General features: G+C 37.0%; 1 protein-coding gene across 5 annotated transcripts in view; it reads right to left on the minus strand.

The window, feature by feature from the left end:
- Window positions 1-18,251, minus strand: part of DACH2 (dachshund family transcription factor 2) — an 890,246-nt gene that overhangs the window by 243,828 nt on the left and 628,167 nt on the right. For all 5 annotated transcript variants that reach the window (XM_078064867.1, XM_078064865.1, XM_078064864.1 and 2 more), the window contains exon 4: window positions 11,395-11,526. In XM_078064867.1, coding sequence (XP_077920993.1) covers window positions 11,395-11,526 — 132 coding nt within the window. The remainder of the gene's footprint in view (window positions 1-11,394; window positions 11,527-18,251) is intronic.

An 18,251-nucleotide genomic window follows, 5' to 3' on the forward strand; every position in this document is an offset into this window, starting at 1 on the left:
AATGCTAGTTTCATGGAAGGAATTTGGAAGTTTCCTTCCTTTCCTGTTTTTTTGTTTGTTTGTTTGGTTGGTTGGTTGGTTTTTTTTGAACAGTTTGGGAAGAATAGGTATTAAATCTTCCTTAAATGTTTGGTAGAATTAACCCTTGAAGCCATCTGGCCCTGGACTTTTGTTTTTTGGGAGTTTTTGATTGCTGATTCAATTTCATTGCTGGATATAGGTCTGTTCAAGTTTTCTATTTCTTCTTATTTCAGGTTTGGTAGTTTATATGTTTCTAGGAATTTATCTGTTTCTTCCAGGTTGTCCAATTTCTTGGCATATAGTTTTTCATAATATTCTCTCATAATTGTATTTTTGTGGTATTGGTTGTTATTTCTCCTCTCCCATTTGTGATTTTATTTTTTGGGGTCCTTTCTCTATTCTTTTTCACAAGTCTGGTTAAGGATTTATCATTTCTTTTTTTACTTTCTACAAGGAACTAGCTCCTCTTTTCATTGATCTTTTTTACTGTTTATTTGTTTCTAGAGGATTTATTTATGCTCTAAATTTTATTATTTCTTCCGTCTGATGGCTTTAGGCTTCATTTGCTTTTCTTTTTCTAGCTCCTTTAGGTGAAAGGTAAGATATTTGAGATTTTTCTTGCTTTTTGCATATGCCTGTATTGCTATATATGTCCTTCTTATGACCACTTTTGCTTCATCCCAAAGGTGTCTGCATTTTCATTTGTTTCTGTTTTGTTTTTTTTTTTGTCTCTCATTTCCTGGTTGACACATTCATTGTTTAATAGCATGCTGTTTAACCTCCATATATTTGTGGTCTTTCCAGTTTTTCTTGTAGTTAACCTCAAGTTACATAGCTTTGTGAACAAAAAATATGCCTGGTATGATTTCAATCTTTTTATACTTCTTTTGGCCTGATTTGTGACCTAGTATGTGATCTATTCTGGAGAATGTACCATGTGCACTCAAAAAGAATGTGTATTCTGGATCATGGAACACTATATCTAAAACTAATGATGTAATGTATGGGGATTAACATAACAATAAAAAAATTAAAAAAAAAAGAATGTGTATTCTGCTGCTTTAAGATGGAATGCTCTGAATATATCTGTTAAGTCCATCCGGTCCAGTGTGTTATTCAAAACCATTGTTTCCTTGTTGATTTTCTCTTTAGGTGATCTGTCTATCGAAGTAAGTGTGGTGTTAATGTCCCCTACTATTATTGTATTATTATCAATGAATTCCTTTATATTTGTTATTAATTAATTTATATATTTGGATGCTCCCATGTTTGGTGCATAAATATTTATAATTGTTAAATCTTCTTGTTGGATAGTCCCCTTTATTATAATATAGTACCCTTCTTCATCTCTTTTTACAGTCTTTGGTTCAAAGTCTAGTTTCTCTAATATAAATATGGCTACTGTAACTTTCTTTTGATGTGCATTTTCATGATAAATGTTTCTTCATTACTTCACTTTCTATCTTCAAGTGTCTTTAGGTCTAAAATGAGTCTTTTGTAGGCAGCATATAGATGGTTCTTGTTTTCATTAATCCATTCTGATACCCTATGTCTTTTGATTGGAACACTAATTCCATTAACATTCAAAGTAATTATTTTTCTTTTAAGAAAGAGAATGTGATTTGGGGAGGGGCAGAGGGAGATGGAGAGAGAGAATTTTAAGCAGCACCACACTCAGCACAGAGCCCAACCTGGGACTCAATCCCATGACCCTGAGATCATAACTTGAGTAAAAATCAAGAGTTGGACACTTAAACAACTGAACAACCCAGGGGCCCCAACATTCAAAGTAAGTATTTATAGATATGTATTTAATGTCCTTTTATTACTTGTTTTGTCATCGTTTCTGGAGATTTTCTCTGTTCCTTTCTTGTCTTTGTCATTTTTGGTCTTTCCTTTCCACTCAAAGGGTCCTTTTAATATTTCCTGCAGGGCTGGTTTAGTGGGCATGAACTCCTTTAGTTTTTTGTGTCTGGGAAACTCTTGATCTCTCCTTTTATTATAAATTATAGCCTTGCTGAATAGAGCATTCTTGGCTGCAGATTTTCCTAGTCAGCGCTTTGAATATATTATGCCCCTCCCATCTGGCTTTCCAAGTTTCTGTTGAGAAATCTCCAGCTAGCCTTATGTGTCTTCCCTTGTAAGTTAAGGACTTCTTTGCCGTGTAGCTTTTAAGATTTTTTTCTTTATCAATATATTTTGCAAATTTAATTACCATAAGTTTTGTTGTGGGTCTGCTTTTGTGGATTTTGATGGGAGTTCTCTGTGCCACCTGGATTTGGATGTGTGTTTCCTTCCTCAGATTAGGAAGTTTTCAGCTACTTTTTTCCTCAAATAAATTTTGTGTCCCCTTGTCTCTCTCTTCTTCCTCTGGGACTCCTATAATATGAATGTTATTATGTTTGATGAAGTCACTGAGTTCCCTAAAGCTATTCTTGTATTCCATATTTCTTCTTTCTCTCTATTGTTCAGCTATTATCCTCCATTATTTTATCTTCTATATCACTATTTATTCCTCTGCTTCTATCAGCCTTGTGTCCTTTGCATCAAGCCTGTTTCTAAACTCAGTTATCACATTTATCATTTCTGAATATTTATTTTTTAACACTTTTATCTCTGTGGTAAGGACCTCCCTGAAGTCTCCATTCTTTTATCAATCCCAGTGAGTATCCTTATGATTGTTGCTTTAAATTCTCCATCAGGCATGTTACTTATATCTCTTTCACTTAGATCTCTTGTTTCATTTGGGATGAATTCCTCCATCTTGGCATTTTGTCTAAGTTTCTGTCTTCTTCTGTGTGTTAGAAAAGCCCATTATGTGTCTTTTTTGTGAGAGTAATATCTTTATGAAAAAGAGGTCATATAGTTTCCAGGGCTTGGTGTTTCGGGAATTGTCTTTGTTATGTGTTGCATGTACACTGTTGTGTTTTGGCTGTTCTATCCTTCAGGACAGTTGTTTCAGAGTTTCTCATTTACTGAAGTAGGCAGTGTTTGATCCTTGGCTATAATGTGGAGACTTTTTAATTAAGTATGCTCTTGTCTGCTTGTGGAATGAGAACTGATACTACTTTCACTAGAACTGAAGTCCTGCAGAACTCTCTGGTCAGGAGACATGGTGTAGGCAGGGGTTTCTGCTGGATTTTTGGTGACAGGACCTACTGCACTGGGAATGAAGCAGTCTTGACTGGGAAAGGCAGTCCAGCCAGAGCACAGGGGTGTGGTACTTAAGCAAGTTAGGCAACCATTGAGGGTGCTACATTGGTTCTGTAGGTGGCTCCTGCTTTATGCTAGGGGCAGGGGAGAGAAATGATACTGGCCAGCTCCTTTGTCCCTAGAGAGACTTCTGGAATGCTTCCTCTCAGGGATGCACTCCAACAGAGAGAATAGTGTCCCCAGTATGTGCCCCAGGCATACTTCAGATAACTGTTTCCATGGCTTCTGCACCCAGGTTATTTGCCTGCTTTCTCTCCAGGAGTAGGGCAATACCCTCAGGGCTCTAACCCAGATATGTCCTCTGATGTTTAAAACTCCAGTCTTTAAGCCCTGTGGGTTGCAAGAACTCACAAAAATCAGCCCCTCTTGTTTTCCCAGCCAATGGCTTTGGGAAAATGTTCTCCTTGTGTGTTCTCCTGTGTGCTCCTCTATCTCTCACCCTTCTCTGTGACCATGGCTCCCACCCCTCCTCAGCACCTGCTGTTTCCTCCCTAAACTATGTCTCTGCACTTCCTACTTTCTTCAATGTGTCTTCTTCGCTCCCTTTAGATTTTGAGTTTATTCTGTCAGTCTTCAGGTTAATTTCTGGGGTATTTAGAATGATTTGATAGTTATCTTACTGTGTTCATGGGACAAGATGAGCTTAGGTTCCTCCTACTCCTCCACTATCTTCTCTCTTCCTTCCTCTTATGATTATTACTTTAAATTCTCTATCAGACATATTACTTATCTCAATTTCACTTAGGGATCTTGCTGTGGTTTTGTCCTGTTCTGTCATTTGGGAAATATTCCTCTGTCTCCTCATTTTGTCTATTTCTCTGTGTGTCTGTTTCTCTGAGTTAGGAAAATTCAGCTATATCTTCTGCTATTGAAAGTAGTGGATAGAATTTACACTTTTAATAAGGTGGTGCTGGTCCTTTGCCAGAAAGGGTATGTCTCTGGTGTGGATACCAAGGCCATCCTGGCCTGCTCTGCAAAGTGTACACAGATGGAGCTCACTGTGCCAGCTAGTTTTGTGCACTGGTCCTCTTCCGCAGGGTACTCACAGCTGCTGTGTATGTTCACTGGGGCCAGCTGGGGCCACTCAGGCAGGGCACACAGTGTCCACACATTTTGTGCACCTGTCATCTTCCATAGACAATGCACAACTGCTGCAGAGCCTGGGGCAGCTGAAGGATGCTCTGCAAATTGAGTGTGGATGGGCTGCACAATGCCTGTAAGTTTTGTACACCAGTCTTGTTCCACAGTGATCATGCCACCACTAATAAGACCTGGGTTAGCTGGGGTCTGATTCACAAAATTCATGAGTGGGGCTCACAATTTTAACAAGTTGTGGCATCATCAGCAGATGGTGACTGGCCACTGCCGGGGGCCTGAGGCCCCACAAAGCATGCAGTTGGGAGATGTGGTGTTGGCAATGTTTGTACAGGTCTTCTGGGGGAGGGACCCATAGCACTGGTACTGAGTCAGGCCCCGATAGGGGGTGTGGTGAAGTGTAACTAAGTTACAATGTGAATGCTTATGTGGTGCTAGTTCCCACAGGTGGCAGTGTGTATACACTGGGAGTAGGGGAGGGAAATGGAGCCTGCCAACTCCTTTGTTCCTGCAAGAGTCTCCCAATGCAAACTGTCAATTAGGACCATGCTCTGATATTAGTAAATATCTGTCCCATATATTCTAGGTGTTTTTCAAATTACTACTTCTGTGCTGTATCTCATAGGCAGTTTTTTGTGCTGTCTTTTTAGAGGCAGGAACTCAGTTTCCTCTGGTTCTCCCAGAGCCGAGCCTATTAATTTTTAATATTCCAGGCTTTAATTCCTGCTGCCATAGGAACTTATGAAATTCAGCCCCTCTGGTTTTTAGAGCCAATGCTATAGGGATTTTCCTCCCTGTGTGAGCTCCCTAGTGTGAGGGTCTGTTTCTCTCCCCTCTCTGAATCCATGGCTCCTCCCAGAAATCGCCCACAAGTTCATTTAGCTCCCGACTGTGTCTCCACTCTTCCTACCCTCTTTGATGTGACCTCTTCTCTCCATTTGGTTGTAGAGTTTGTTCCGCCAGTCTTCATGTTGTTCTCTGGGTTATTTACACTGATCTGGGTGTTGTCTAGTTGTATTCATGGGACAAGGTAAGCTTAGGGTCCTCCTGTTCCACCATTTTCCCCAGAAGTCTATATGTTCCACTTCTGTCAAAAATGTTGTTGGCATTTTGATAGGGTTTGCATTAAATGTGTAGATTGCCTTTGGTAGTATGGACATTTTAACAGTATTGGTTCTTGCTATCCATGAGCATGAAATATCTTTCCATTTGCTTGTGTTATCTTCAATATCTTTCATTATAATGTTTTCTAGTTTTTGGAGTACAGATCTTTCACCTAAGAAGGTTAAGTTTATCCCCAGATATTTTATTATTTTTGGTGCAATTTTATATGGGATTATTTCTTAATTTATCTTTTTACTATTTCATTATTAATGTATAGAAATGCAACAGAATTCTATTATTGTGTATTGCAACTTTACTGAATTCATTTATATGTTCTAGTAGTTTTTTGTTGTTGTTGTTAAGTGGAATCATTAGGGTTTTCTATATATGGTGTCGTGTCATCTGCAAAAAATCGTGTCATCTGTCACGTGAAAGTTTTATTTATTCCTTACCAATTTGGATGCCTTTTATTTCTTTTTCTTGTTTGATTGTTGTGGCTAAGACTTACAGTACTATATTGAATAAAAATGGAGAGTGGACATCCTTGTCTTGTTCCTGATCTTAAAGGAAAAGCTCTGTTTTTCACCATTGAGTAAGGTGTTAGCTGTGGGTTTTCATATATGGCCTTTATTATGTTGAGATGTGTTCCCTTTAAACCTATTTTGTTGAGGGTCTATACAATGAATGGATATTGTACTCTGTCAAATGCTTTTTGTGCATCTATTGAAATGGTCATATGGTTTTTATCCTTTCTTTTGTTAATGTGATGTATCACATTGGTTGATTTGTTTATATTGAACCACCCTTGCATCCCTAGAATAAATTCCCACGTGACGGGATTTTTTTTTAATCCTTTAAGCCACTTGGTGCATTTTAATTGGTTAGTTTAATCCATTTACATTTAAGTAATTAATAACTAATGAGTTATTCTTGCCATTTTGTTAATACTTTTTTCGTTTAAACTTGCTTTGTCATTCTTTGCTATTTTTTTTTTAAGATTTTATTTATTTATTTGACAGAGAGACACACAGCGAGAGAGGGAACACAAGCAGGGGCAGAGGGAGAGGGAGAAGCAGGCTTCTCGCAGAGCAGGGAGCCTGATGCGGGGCTCGATCCCAGGACCCTGAGATCATGACCTGAGCTGAAGGCAGACGCTTAACGACTGAGCCACCCAGGAGCCCCTGTCATTCTTTGCTATTGATGCCTTCCTTTGTTATGTGCCGAGTTGTTTTGATAGTGATTTGCTTTGATTCTTTTCTCTTTATCTTTTTTATATCTATTATAGCTTTCTACTTTCTGCTTAACATGGACTTGTATACAATACATACTTAAAATTTTTATTTTATTTTTATTTCATTTATTTATTTTTTTTAGAGAGAGAAGCAGACTCCCTGATGAGCAGGGACCCTGATGCAGGACCCTCTGATCATGACCTGAGCTGAAGGCAGGTCCTTAACTGACTGAGTGACCCAGAGGGCCCTTGCAACGATGCTGTTTCTAAACAAGTTCACATTCTGAAGTGTTGGGGGTTAGGATTTCAATATATCTTTTTAAGAGACACAATTCAACCCATAAGAAAAAGTAAGTTAAAAACAAATCATAGATGCTGAATGCTGGACCCAGACTCAGTTGGTCCCTTCCTTCCTGAGTTGCTCTCTCACTACCTGGGTTGATTGGTCTCTCACATTACTTACAGAGCTCTCTAGTGTTTAGCAACTACTCAATTGCCTTGCACTTCAATAAAATTTTTATTTTAACTAGATTACAATTTAACTTCTTTTTTTTTTATGTTCAGTTAGCCAGCATATAGTACATCATTAGTTTTTGATGTAGTGTTCAACTAATGAATTGTTGAACCATTTAACTTCTATTGCATACAAAAACTCTCCACTTCTACTTTCCCACACACCCTTTTTGTTTTTGTAGTCAGAAATTGCTTCCTTTTATATTGTGTATTCATTTAACAAATTTTTATCTTTTAATTTTTATATTAGAGTTAAAAATTATTTATGCACCATTACAGTGTTACATTAATCTGTATTTATCTGTACATTTACCTTTACCAGTGATATTTATGCATTCCTATGATTTAACACTGCTGTTTTTATTGTGTTTTCATTTTATTTTAAGAACCCCCTTAAGCATGTCTTGTAAGGGAATTCTAATGGTGATGAACTCCTTCAGATTTGGTTTATCTGGGAAAAACTTTATTTCTTCTTTTATATTTTCAAAATATATTTTTTCCAGTATTGTATTTTTGGTGTGAAGTTTGTTTCTTTTAGTACTTTAAATATATCATCCCATTCTCTTCTGGACTGCAAAATTTCTGCTAAGAAATCTGCTTATAGTCTTATGGTAGTTTCTTCATATGTAACAAATTGATTTTTCCCTTGATACTTTCAAATTATCTCTCTGTCCTTGATCTCTGACAATTTGATTATAATGTATCTCAGTGTAGTCTTCTTTGGATTGATCATATTTGAGGATTATTGAGCTTCATTAACCTGGATGTCAATTTCCCTCCCTAGATTTGGAAATTTTTCAGTAATTATTTCTTTAAATAAGCTCATTTTTCCCCTTTCTCTCTTTTTTCTCCCCATGGAACTCCCATAATGCATATATCAGTGCAAGAGAAACAATACATCCTGATACTCTGTAAATCCTGTAGGCTTACTTTCCTCTATTTCATTTTTTTCCTGTTTCTCCTCTGACTGGAAATTTTCAAATGACCTATCTTCAAGTTCGCAGTTTCTTCTCCTGATTGATTGTGTCTGATACTGAAGTTTCTACTGTATTTTCTGTTTCTTTCATTGTATTCTTCAACTCCAGAATTTCTGCCACATTCTCTTATTGACTTCTCTTTGTTTAACTCATATTGTTTTCCTGATTTCCTTGAGTTATTAATTGTGTTCTCTTATAATTCATTCAGCTTTCTTAAAACAATTATTATATAATTGTATAATTATTATTTGACTTCTCCATTTCTTTGGGGTCAGTTTAGTAAAAAAAAAAATTGTTCCTTTTGGGTGGTGTTTTATTGATTGTTCATGTTCTATATGACTTTGCATTGCTGTCTGCACATTTGAGGCAGTAGGTACCTCTTTCAGACTTTATGGACTCACTTCAGTAGGGAAATACCTTCACGTGCAGGTGGGTTCAAAGATATTGGCTGTGTAGGGTGTGGCAGCTCTGGTTCTAGGAGAGTGCAATGGCAGCTCCAGATCTAGGAATGGGGAAGGCACAGGAGTGTTGACTTTGTACAATTCCATCAGCTGAGATCACCATTGGCAAAGACTGTGAGGTTCTTTGACAGACAAATCTGTGGTTGTCTGTGGTGGCAGTGAGAGCTGCTAGAGTCCTCAGTGGAAAAGACTGCTGAAGTCTACCTGTTCTCCAATACCCCATGAGAGGAAGTTATGGCCGAGGGGATCACTCCCAATAACACAATCTAGTATGCATATACACCCATGGCAGCAGTGCTCATTTATAGACTTTGAAAATCTCAGGGACTTCATATAAATATGTATTATTATCATCATCTTTATAATTATTTTTTATATCTGCTTACCTTCATTACACCAAGATAAGGATAGATTGCAATCTGCAAGGTCAAACACAGTGACTACTCTAATTTCATTTCTATAGCACCAAGTATAACATTATATACAAATGGAAACCTAATACTTTATTTTAACACAATGATGGATAGATGGAGTTAGGACAGATTATATTTAGCCAGGAAAATTAACTACTTACTAAGTTAAAAATTACGTCATCAGTGCATCTCTCAAAATGTCTTTATTGTCTTGTTATAAAGTAACAACTTAGAAATTTTGTACAGTTTTTTCATAAACTGGTATATCTAAGAAAAACATGACAGAAATTGCTGCTTGAACTCCCATTAATTGTTATTGGTACAAAATATTTTGATATACAAGAGGCTTCCTGTCAAATGATGGTCACTTCTAAGACACTCTAAGATTTGAAAGCCAGTATGAGGTAAGAGGTGTTAGGACTAGGAAACTGATCATCAGTTTATCAGTGTATCCTCATCATAAAAACAACTTTTAGGGGCGCCTGGGTGGCTCAGTCGTTAAGCGTCTGCCTTCGGCTCAGGTCATGATCCCAGGTCCTGGGATCGAGCCCCGCATCGGGCTCCCTGCTCCGCGGGACGCCTGCTTCTCCCTCTCCCACTCCTCTGCTTGTGTTCCTGCTCTCGCTATCTCTCTCTCTGTTAAATAAATAAATAAAATCTTTAAAAAAAAAAAAAAAACTTTTATTTGAAGGGTTTGATAAAATAAAATTTCTGTTACACAAGAGCATTAAAGAGGAGAAAGAATGTGAATAAAACAGACTTTGGACTTAACCAGACATGGGATTGAAACATACCTCTGCCACTTACTAGCTTTGGGACTATGAGCAAAGCTGAACCACACTATGCCTCTGTTTCCTTATCTGCAAAATGAAGTATTGAAAATGCCCTTTTTTCTGGAAATTTGGTAAGAATTAAATGGGTTAACAAAGGAGATAGATGAATAAATGCTGCACAACATTGAGATTATAGTTAACAATATTGTATTATACACTTGAAAGTTGCTAAGAGACTAGATCTTACAGGTTCTCACCACAAAAAATAATAATGTGATGTGATGGTGGTGTTAGATAACACTATGGTGGTATCATATTACAATAGATAAGTGTAACAAATCAACACATTATACACTTTAAACTTACACAATGCTATATGTCAATTATATCTAAATAAAAAAATGTTTGAAACTAAAGAACAAACATGGGAACTTAGTACATAATAACTGGTAATTGCTTACTGTTGTTATTCTTTGCTTAGTATTAATTTTAGTATTATCTATGTGTTGCTTACAGTTGCTACAAATTCAATAAATGAATACATTTTTCCATTGATTTGCTGCTGTGAGCACTGGTTGAAGCCCAAACCTTACTCTATAATTCACTGTGAACATTTCAATTTTAGATGAGGAGAGCTATACTGTATTAAAGTCAGAGTATTTTATAATACTGATCTCAGTCAGTTATTTCCCTCTTTAATTACCCCCACTTTTTTCCTCTAAAATAAGGTCCCACCATGCTTGAACTTCTAGGAGCCTAAAAGAAGAGAGATAAGACTGTTACCAATCTGCCTATCACATTATATTAAATTCAGCTGCAGAATTAGATCAGAAACTTATGGCTCCTAAGACTATCTTTGGTTGCCCTTTCTTATTTCCCAATAAAATTAAACCATATTTATTTATTTAATTATTTATACATCCATTAATGTATGTTGATATTTATAACCCAAGTTACTTCCAAAAGAGATCTGAGGGGTGGTCTTATGAGCAAAACTAAAGTAAAATTATCAGAGGTAAAGGAGAAAAAACAAGTAGCAAGAAGGTAGGGGATATTCTACTCCACAGGCATCTTTCTCTTCTCTTCCTTTATTCTATCTTTTTTTTCCTTTGCTTTCTCCTTGTTCTACCTCTTTCTGTTAGCCCCTGCCAATGACCTGAGTATGCCAGCACCTTACTTAGCTAAGGAGATGGTAGTCCACCTAAAGTGACTGCAGATGAGCCAAGGTGGATTTTCAGAACTGCCTCTCAGTGGTAGGTTGTTGAGAGAAAGGTGAAGTAAGAAGGGGTGAAACTGAAGGGGACAACCTTTCACAGACAGAAGGTAAAATAGCTAACACTATAAAAATTAGTAATTAATTCCACTACAAAAAGTAATGAAGATAAACTGATTGTTTCCTGCAATGTAATTCTGACTTGTAATGGTTTTCTAGTTTCACTGTACTAGTTAGAAGTAAGGTTAAGCATCCTTCTGCAATACCTGCTCAAAATCAAAGTATACAAATTATTCTCTCCCCTCCCCCTCATCCCTCCTCTCTCCAGTCTCAGAGTACATTAGTAAGAGTCACTGCCTTATAGTCCTGAAGACACTCACCAGTATTAGAATTAAGATCATCAGGCTCTGATTCGGTCCCATTTTGGTTTCCTTTTCCCTGAAGAGTGTTCATTGCCATAAGCTTCATCTTCTGCAGTTTCATTGCTTCAGCCATTGCTGCAGCTGTTATACCTAAAACCAGAACCATCCCTTTTAAAATGGGGACGATTTCTTAATGTAATTGAAAGCTGGATACATTTCTTTAACATATCTATGCTGCATAGAACAAGCCAAAAGAAAACCTATGTCTAATTTATGTATAATATTCTTTAACAAAGTAATTTTCAACTCCTGTTTTTTACTTCATCTTACAATGGACAGTTTAAAAATCTAAAAAAACTCATTAAATGATTGTCAAATTCTATCTAAAATAACATTTTCAGAGGAAGCACTGTGAAATACTTGAAGGAATTACTTTCTAGTGAATGTATTGTTGGGACTTTGCTAAAGGATGAGCTGTCTTCCCTGTCAGAATTTCCTTGGAAGGAAGGGGAAGAGAGGAGGGAAAAAATGATTTCAGATCATCTTTCTATATTTTACCTTTCTCATGCTTATACATTGAGGGACCAAATAAATGAAAATATGGCATGTAACCCCTGAAAATATGCCAGCTCCCATAGTATAATTACATTTTTTGTATTAATATAAAATAATGCACCCCAGTGTTTATAGCAGCAATGTCCACAATAACCAAAATATGGAAAAAGTCCAGATGTCCATCAACAGATGAATTAATAAAGAAGGTGTGGTATATATATACAATAGAATATTACTCAGCCATCAAAAAGAATGAGATCTTGTCATTTACAACAATGTGGATAGAACTAGAGGGTACTATGCTAAGTTAAATATAACAATGTGGATAGAACTAGAGGGTATTATGCTAAGTGAAATAAATCAGAGAGAGACAAATACCATATAATTTCACCCATATGTGGAATTTAAGAAATAAAACTGATGAACATAGGGGAAGGGAAGGAAAAATAAATTAAGATAAAAAGAGGGAGAGAGGCAAACCATAAGAGACTCTTAACTATAGGAAACAAACTGAGGTTTGTTGTAGGGGAGGTGGGTGGGGGGATGAGGTATTGGGTGAGAGGCATTAAGGAGGGCATTTGATGTAATGAGCATTGGATGTTATATGCAACTGATGAATCACTAAATTCTAACCCTGAAACCAACAATACACTATATGTTAACTAAATTGAGTTTAAATAAAATATTTAAAGAATATATAAGGCAATTACTTTTTTAAAAGTCTGTATAATGGTACAAAGAGGTAGAAATAAAAAACTCAAAGAGAAAATGTGAGTGCTTAAGTTTGAAATTATTTCTCTTAGGAAGTCTATATCAGGCAGTACTATAAAGATATATAAGGAAATGGGTACTAAAAATAGAACAACAAGCCATATTCCAACAATTCCTTCCAAAATGTCTAATGAATTCACCTTGATTATTTGTATATACTGTCTAAATTCATAGCCATATATTGGTGCACTGATGCCATGGGCAAAAAAGGGGGAAAAAACTGGCAGATTTAAAACACAGTGTTTTAGAATTCAGTGAAATCTATTCTCCCATGCAAATGCAAATCAAGGAAAAGAAGGCACATATTGGTTGTGGCAAACAGAAAATTTGAGTGCCATTATTAGAAGAATCTGATTCTAAGGGGTAGGGTGAATTCCTTATTAAAGGTGTAAGGGGAAATGCAGCCTAGAACATGTAATTGTGTATATTTGAGAGAATCACTAAGGTTCTATTTTGCCACTCTATACTCTTTACAAAGCATGGAAAACTCCAAGTGAAGTAAAGTTTCACCACATTAGCTTGTCTATTAATCATGGCAAAAAAAGAATCTGAAAGAAATTGCTTTAGTCTCAGAATTGATGATATACATTTTTACATTATATAATATAGATGATCTCAGAAATTTTCTTGCTACACTTAGCTTTACAGAATTCCAGTCCCCCAATGACCTGTCCAACAACAAACAGTAACTCTGGGCAGAAAATATGATGGCAGTTATTTAAACCAATCAAAGGACCCTGATTAGGACTGCCAGGTTTGAGTGCCTCATAACAAAAAATGTATCAGGAAAAGTTTCAAGAATTTACATCAGCTACTCTGACCAGCAATTCAGAACTGGATCCTGACTATGATAATTACTGAACTAGTAGTTGTTTAATTATTGGAAGTGTGGTAGTGGATTTTGTAATAATATATGGATTTGTACTCTGTGAAAAATGAGTCAACAAAATATCCTATAGACAGGGAATTCCAGAAAATAAGTGTCTCATACAATGACACTAAGGCAATTAGTGAGCAAGAGTCCCCTCATATTTTTAATTCATAGAAAAAATAGAAAGTTCCAATATCTATGCATTTTTTCAACCAGATGCTATCTGTACAATATCATTGAAGAAAAAAATCAGTGAGCAAATTCAGAAAGCAATATTAAGGTAGTAAAGAATCAAAATATGAAGCACTACAAAGATATTTAAGAGCTACCTAGTTCAATCTCTTCTTTTTGCAAATGAAGAAATGGTCTCACAGCAAACTGTCATAGGTCAGGTATTTAGAGGAAGATATGAAACAAAATCCAAGTTTTGTGATGGGATCTGGATGTATTTTTTAAAGTACTGAACTAGTTTAAGTAAGAGTTAATGAGGAGAGAGCAGTGTGGAAAGATAACAGAGTGAGAGGACCTTGAGCTCACCCCATCCCATATTTACAACTAGATATCATCCATTTCCATGTCAATAAATTGGAGAACAATCCAGAGATTGGCAAGAAACAAACAAACAAAAACCTTCCACAACTAAATATATAAAAGATGCTGCATCTTAAAGGTTAAGAAGGTCAGAAAGATGGAGGGAGACTGCCCACAAAAGGAAGTGAGCTACACGCAGAAAGGTTAGAGAAATAGGCCCTTGCACCAGAGAGCTGATAGGGGGAAGACTAATCCTTATAACATTTAGCAGTAAAAACCAGAGACTGAATTCTGTGAGTTTGTAAAACCAGTGGGACTTGGAGCCTGGAGGTTTAAAATGTCAGTGCCTCAGCACTAGATGAAAAAGAAGGGTGAGTGATAGTTGCACTGCTGCCCATAAAGGGACAGTAGCCTTTGTGGAAAGACAACATGAAAATGCAGTTTACAAAATGCTGGGGGAAAACAGGAGACAGATCTGTTCATACTGATTTTGTAGCATATTGGGTGACTTCTTTTGAAAATGAGAGAGCTGGAGAGGATGCAAGATGGTGGAAGAGTAGAAGACTTCATTTCATCTGGTCCCTTGAATTTAGCTAGATAACTATCAAACCATTCTGAATACCCATGAATTCAGCCTGAGATGTAAGAAAAAAATATCTGGAACTCTACAAGTAGAATAGTGACTGCTTTTTGCAAGGTAGGAGGGCTGGAGAAGTGAAACTGAGGGGAGATATCAGAAAATAAATAGAGAGGGGAGGGAGCCTCCATAAGCTGGCTACCAGAAAGCAATAGAGCCTCAGAGGGCAAAATCAGAACTCTTAGAAATCTGCTCCAGTGAGAGACATCCCTGTCTGAAAGGGGCTTAGGGTATGAAAGGGGCAGAATTCTAGGTGGGTCAGTGTGGTGTCAGCATCCCAGGGGTCACAGAACTAACAGGCGTGCCTGAGCCAGTAAAGTGTCCAAGAAGTGGAGTGGGGAAACTGGTTACTGTCAGTGAACCAGGGAGGCGGGTATAAAGGCTCTCAGCTCAGTCACCATAAACTGTGAGCCAGGCCCAATTGGGTGACCACTCTCTGCCTGGGCACCAAGCAGCAGACTGGAACACAGGGACCCTCCACCATCCCCTGGGAGTGGCAGAGCAGGTATGTGCACCATCCCATGAAAGCTCTCAGTACCAGGGCCCTACAAAGGGCAGTAATGTGAGACCCTCAGACTCCCCCTGGGAAGATTGTTGTGGGCATGCACTTCAGGAGTGTGCAGAGTTTGCATAAACATAAGTGAAGACTGTCCCAAGAGTGTTTACTGAAGAGGGGGACTGCGATCTTTTGGGTCTGGGGCTGGATATCAGGGCATGGTCATTTTTATTTTGATCCTCTAAAGAGGCACAGAAAGCCTACAAGGAACAAAAGCCACACAGAGGACCAGCATACACTGAGCTCAACCCCCTGGCAAGGGATGGTGCAACTCTGCCCAGACAAAGACACCTGAGAAGCAGCACAGCAGGCCCCTCCCCCAGAACAGGTGCACAAGTTTACAGATCCCACAACACTGTAAAACTCTGGCGCTGGGGGAAAACAGTATATAGAACTTGAGGATTTTTCGCATGATTCATTTATCTTTCAGTCTAAAATTTTCCATTTCTTTTTTCTTTTTTCCCCCCTTTCAACTAGTTTCTTATTTTATCAACACTTTGTTTTTAAGTCACTTTTTAACTTTTATTTTTACATCTACATTTCATAGATATATTCTTCATTTTTTGACCTTTCACTCTATTCAATTTTAGTTTTGTATATATATAAGTTTTGCTTTCTTTGCAATTTTGGGATTTAGTGTCTTCTAACACAGATCAAAAGTCACTCAGGAACAAGTGGATCACCCTGATTTGTCCACCCTATGAGATTATATTCTCTCTCCCCTGCCTTTTTTTTTTTTCCTTTTTCTTTTTCTGTTTTGTTTTTGTTTGCTTTTCTGTTTTGGTTTCTGATCTCTTTGGATTTGTCTAGTGTGTATTTTGCTTGGGTTGTGGTTGATAATTTTGATTCTGCTCACTGGCTCACCCATTCTTCTCTGGGCAAAATGACTAGAAGGAGGAATTCACAACAAAAGGAAGAACCAGAGGTAATATTCTCTGCACAGATATAATTGATAAGGATATAAGTTAGATGTCAGAGATGGAAACCAGAATAACAATTATAAAGTTAATAGCTGGGTTTGAAAAAAAAAAAAAAACATAAAAAAAAACCACTAAAGAATCTCTTAGTGCATAAATGAGATCTAATCAGGCCAAATTTAAAAATGCTATAATGGAGATGCAGTCTAATTTGGATGCTCTAAAAATGAGGGTGAATGAGGCAGAAGAGAGAGTAAGTGATCTAGAATATAGGCTGGTGGCAGGAAGAAAGTTGAGGGAAAAAGAGAAAAGCAACTAATAGCCCATGAACAAAGGCTTTGAGAAATTAATGATGCCATGAAACGTACCAATGTCAGAATTATTTGGAGACCTGAGGGTGAAGAGAGAGAGGGGGGGTCAGAAGTTATACTTGAGAAATTCATAGCTGAGAACTTCCCTAATCTGGGGAAGAAAACAAGCATTCATGTCCAAGAAGCAGAGGGGACCCCTCCTAAAAAGAATAAAAATACATCAACACCTCAACATATAATAGTGAAGCTTACAAATTTTAGAGAAAGAGAATCCTGAAAGAAGCTCAAAACAAGAGGCTCCTAACTTACAGAGAGAAGAACACCAGAATGACAACAGACCTATAAACAGAAACCTGGCAGACAAGAAAGGGCTGGAATAATATATTCAGGGTACTAAATGAGAAGAATATGAAGCCAAGAATACTTTATCAAGCAAGGCTGTCATTCAGAATGGAAGGAGAGATAAAGGGCTTCCAGGACAGACAGAAAATGAAAGAATATATGACCATCAAGCCAGCCCTGCAAAAAATATTAAGGGGGATGCTGTAAATGAGGAGAGAGCCAAAAGTAACATAGACCAGAAAGAAAGAGAAAATCTACAGAAACAGGAACTTTAAGGCAATACAATGGCACTAAATTCATATCTTTTGATAGTTACTCTGAATGTAAATGGGCTAAATGCTTCAATCAAAAGACACAGGGTAGCAGATTGGATTAAAAAAAGCAAGACCCATCCATATGCTGTCTACAAGAGACTCATCATAGACCTAAAGACACCTCCAAACTGAAAGTGAGGGGATGAAGAATTATTTACCATGATAATGCACCTCAAAGACAGCTGGGGTTGCAATACTCATATCAGAGAAATTAGATATTAAACCAAAGACTGTAGTAAGAAATGAAGAGGGACACTATACTTAAAGAAATGAAGAGGGACACTATACTTAAAGGATCTATCCAACAAGAAGATCTAACAATTGTAAATACGTATGCCCCCAACATTGGAGAAGCCAATTATATAAACCAATTAATAAACAAAGTAAAGAAACACATTGATAATAATACATTAATAGTAGGGGACTTCAACACCCCATTCACATCAATGGACAGATCATCTAACCAGAAAATCAACGAAGAAACAAGGGCTTTGAATGACACAATGGACCAGATGGACTTCACAGATATATACAGAACATTCCATCCTAAAAGAACAGAATACTCATTCTTCCCGAGAACACATGGAACTTTCTCCAAAATAGATCACATACTGGGTCCAAATCAGGTCTCAACTGATACCAAAAGATTGGGATTATTCCCTGCATATTTTCAGACCACAATGCATTAAAACTTGAACTCAGACACAAGAGGAAATTTGGAAGATTCTCAAACACTTGGGGTTAAATAGCATCCTATGGAAGAATAAAAGGGTCAACCAGGAAATTAAAGAAGAATTTTAAAAATTCATGGAAACTAATGAGAATGAAAATACATCTGTTCAAAACCTTTGGGATACAGCAAAGGTGGTCCTAAGAAAGAAGTACATTGCCATAAGAGCATATCTCAAAAAAATTAGAAAGATTTCAAATACACAAGCTAACCTTATGCCTAAAGGAGCTGGAGAAAGAACAACAAATAAAGCTTAAATGAAGCAGAAGAGAAATAATAAAGATTAGAGCAGAAATCAATAAAATAGAAAAAAGAAAAACAGTAGAATGGATCAATAAAA

The sequence above is a fragment of the Halichoerus grypus genome, chromosome X, assembly GCF_964656455.1.
Source record: "Halichoerus grypus chromosome X, mHalGry1.hap1.1, whole genome shotgun sequence".
Classification (NCBI taxonomy): Eukaryota; Metazoa; Chordata; class Mammalia; order Carnivora; family Phocidae; genus Halichoerus; species Halichoerus grypus.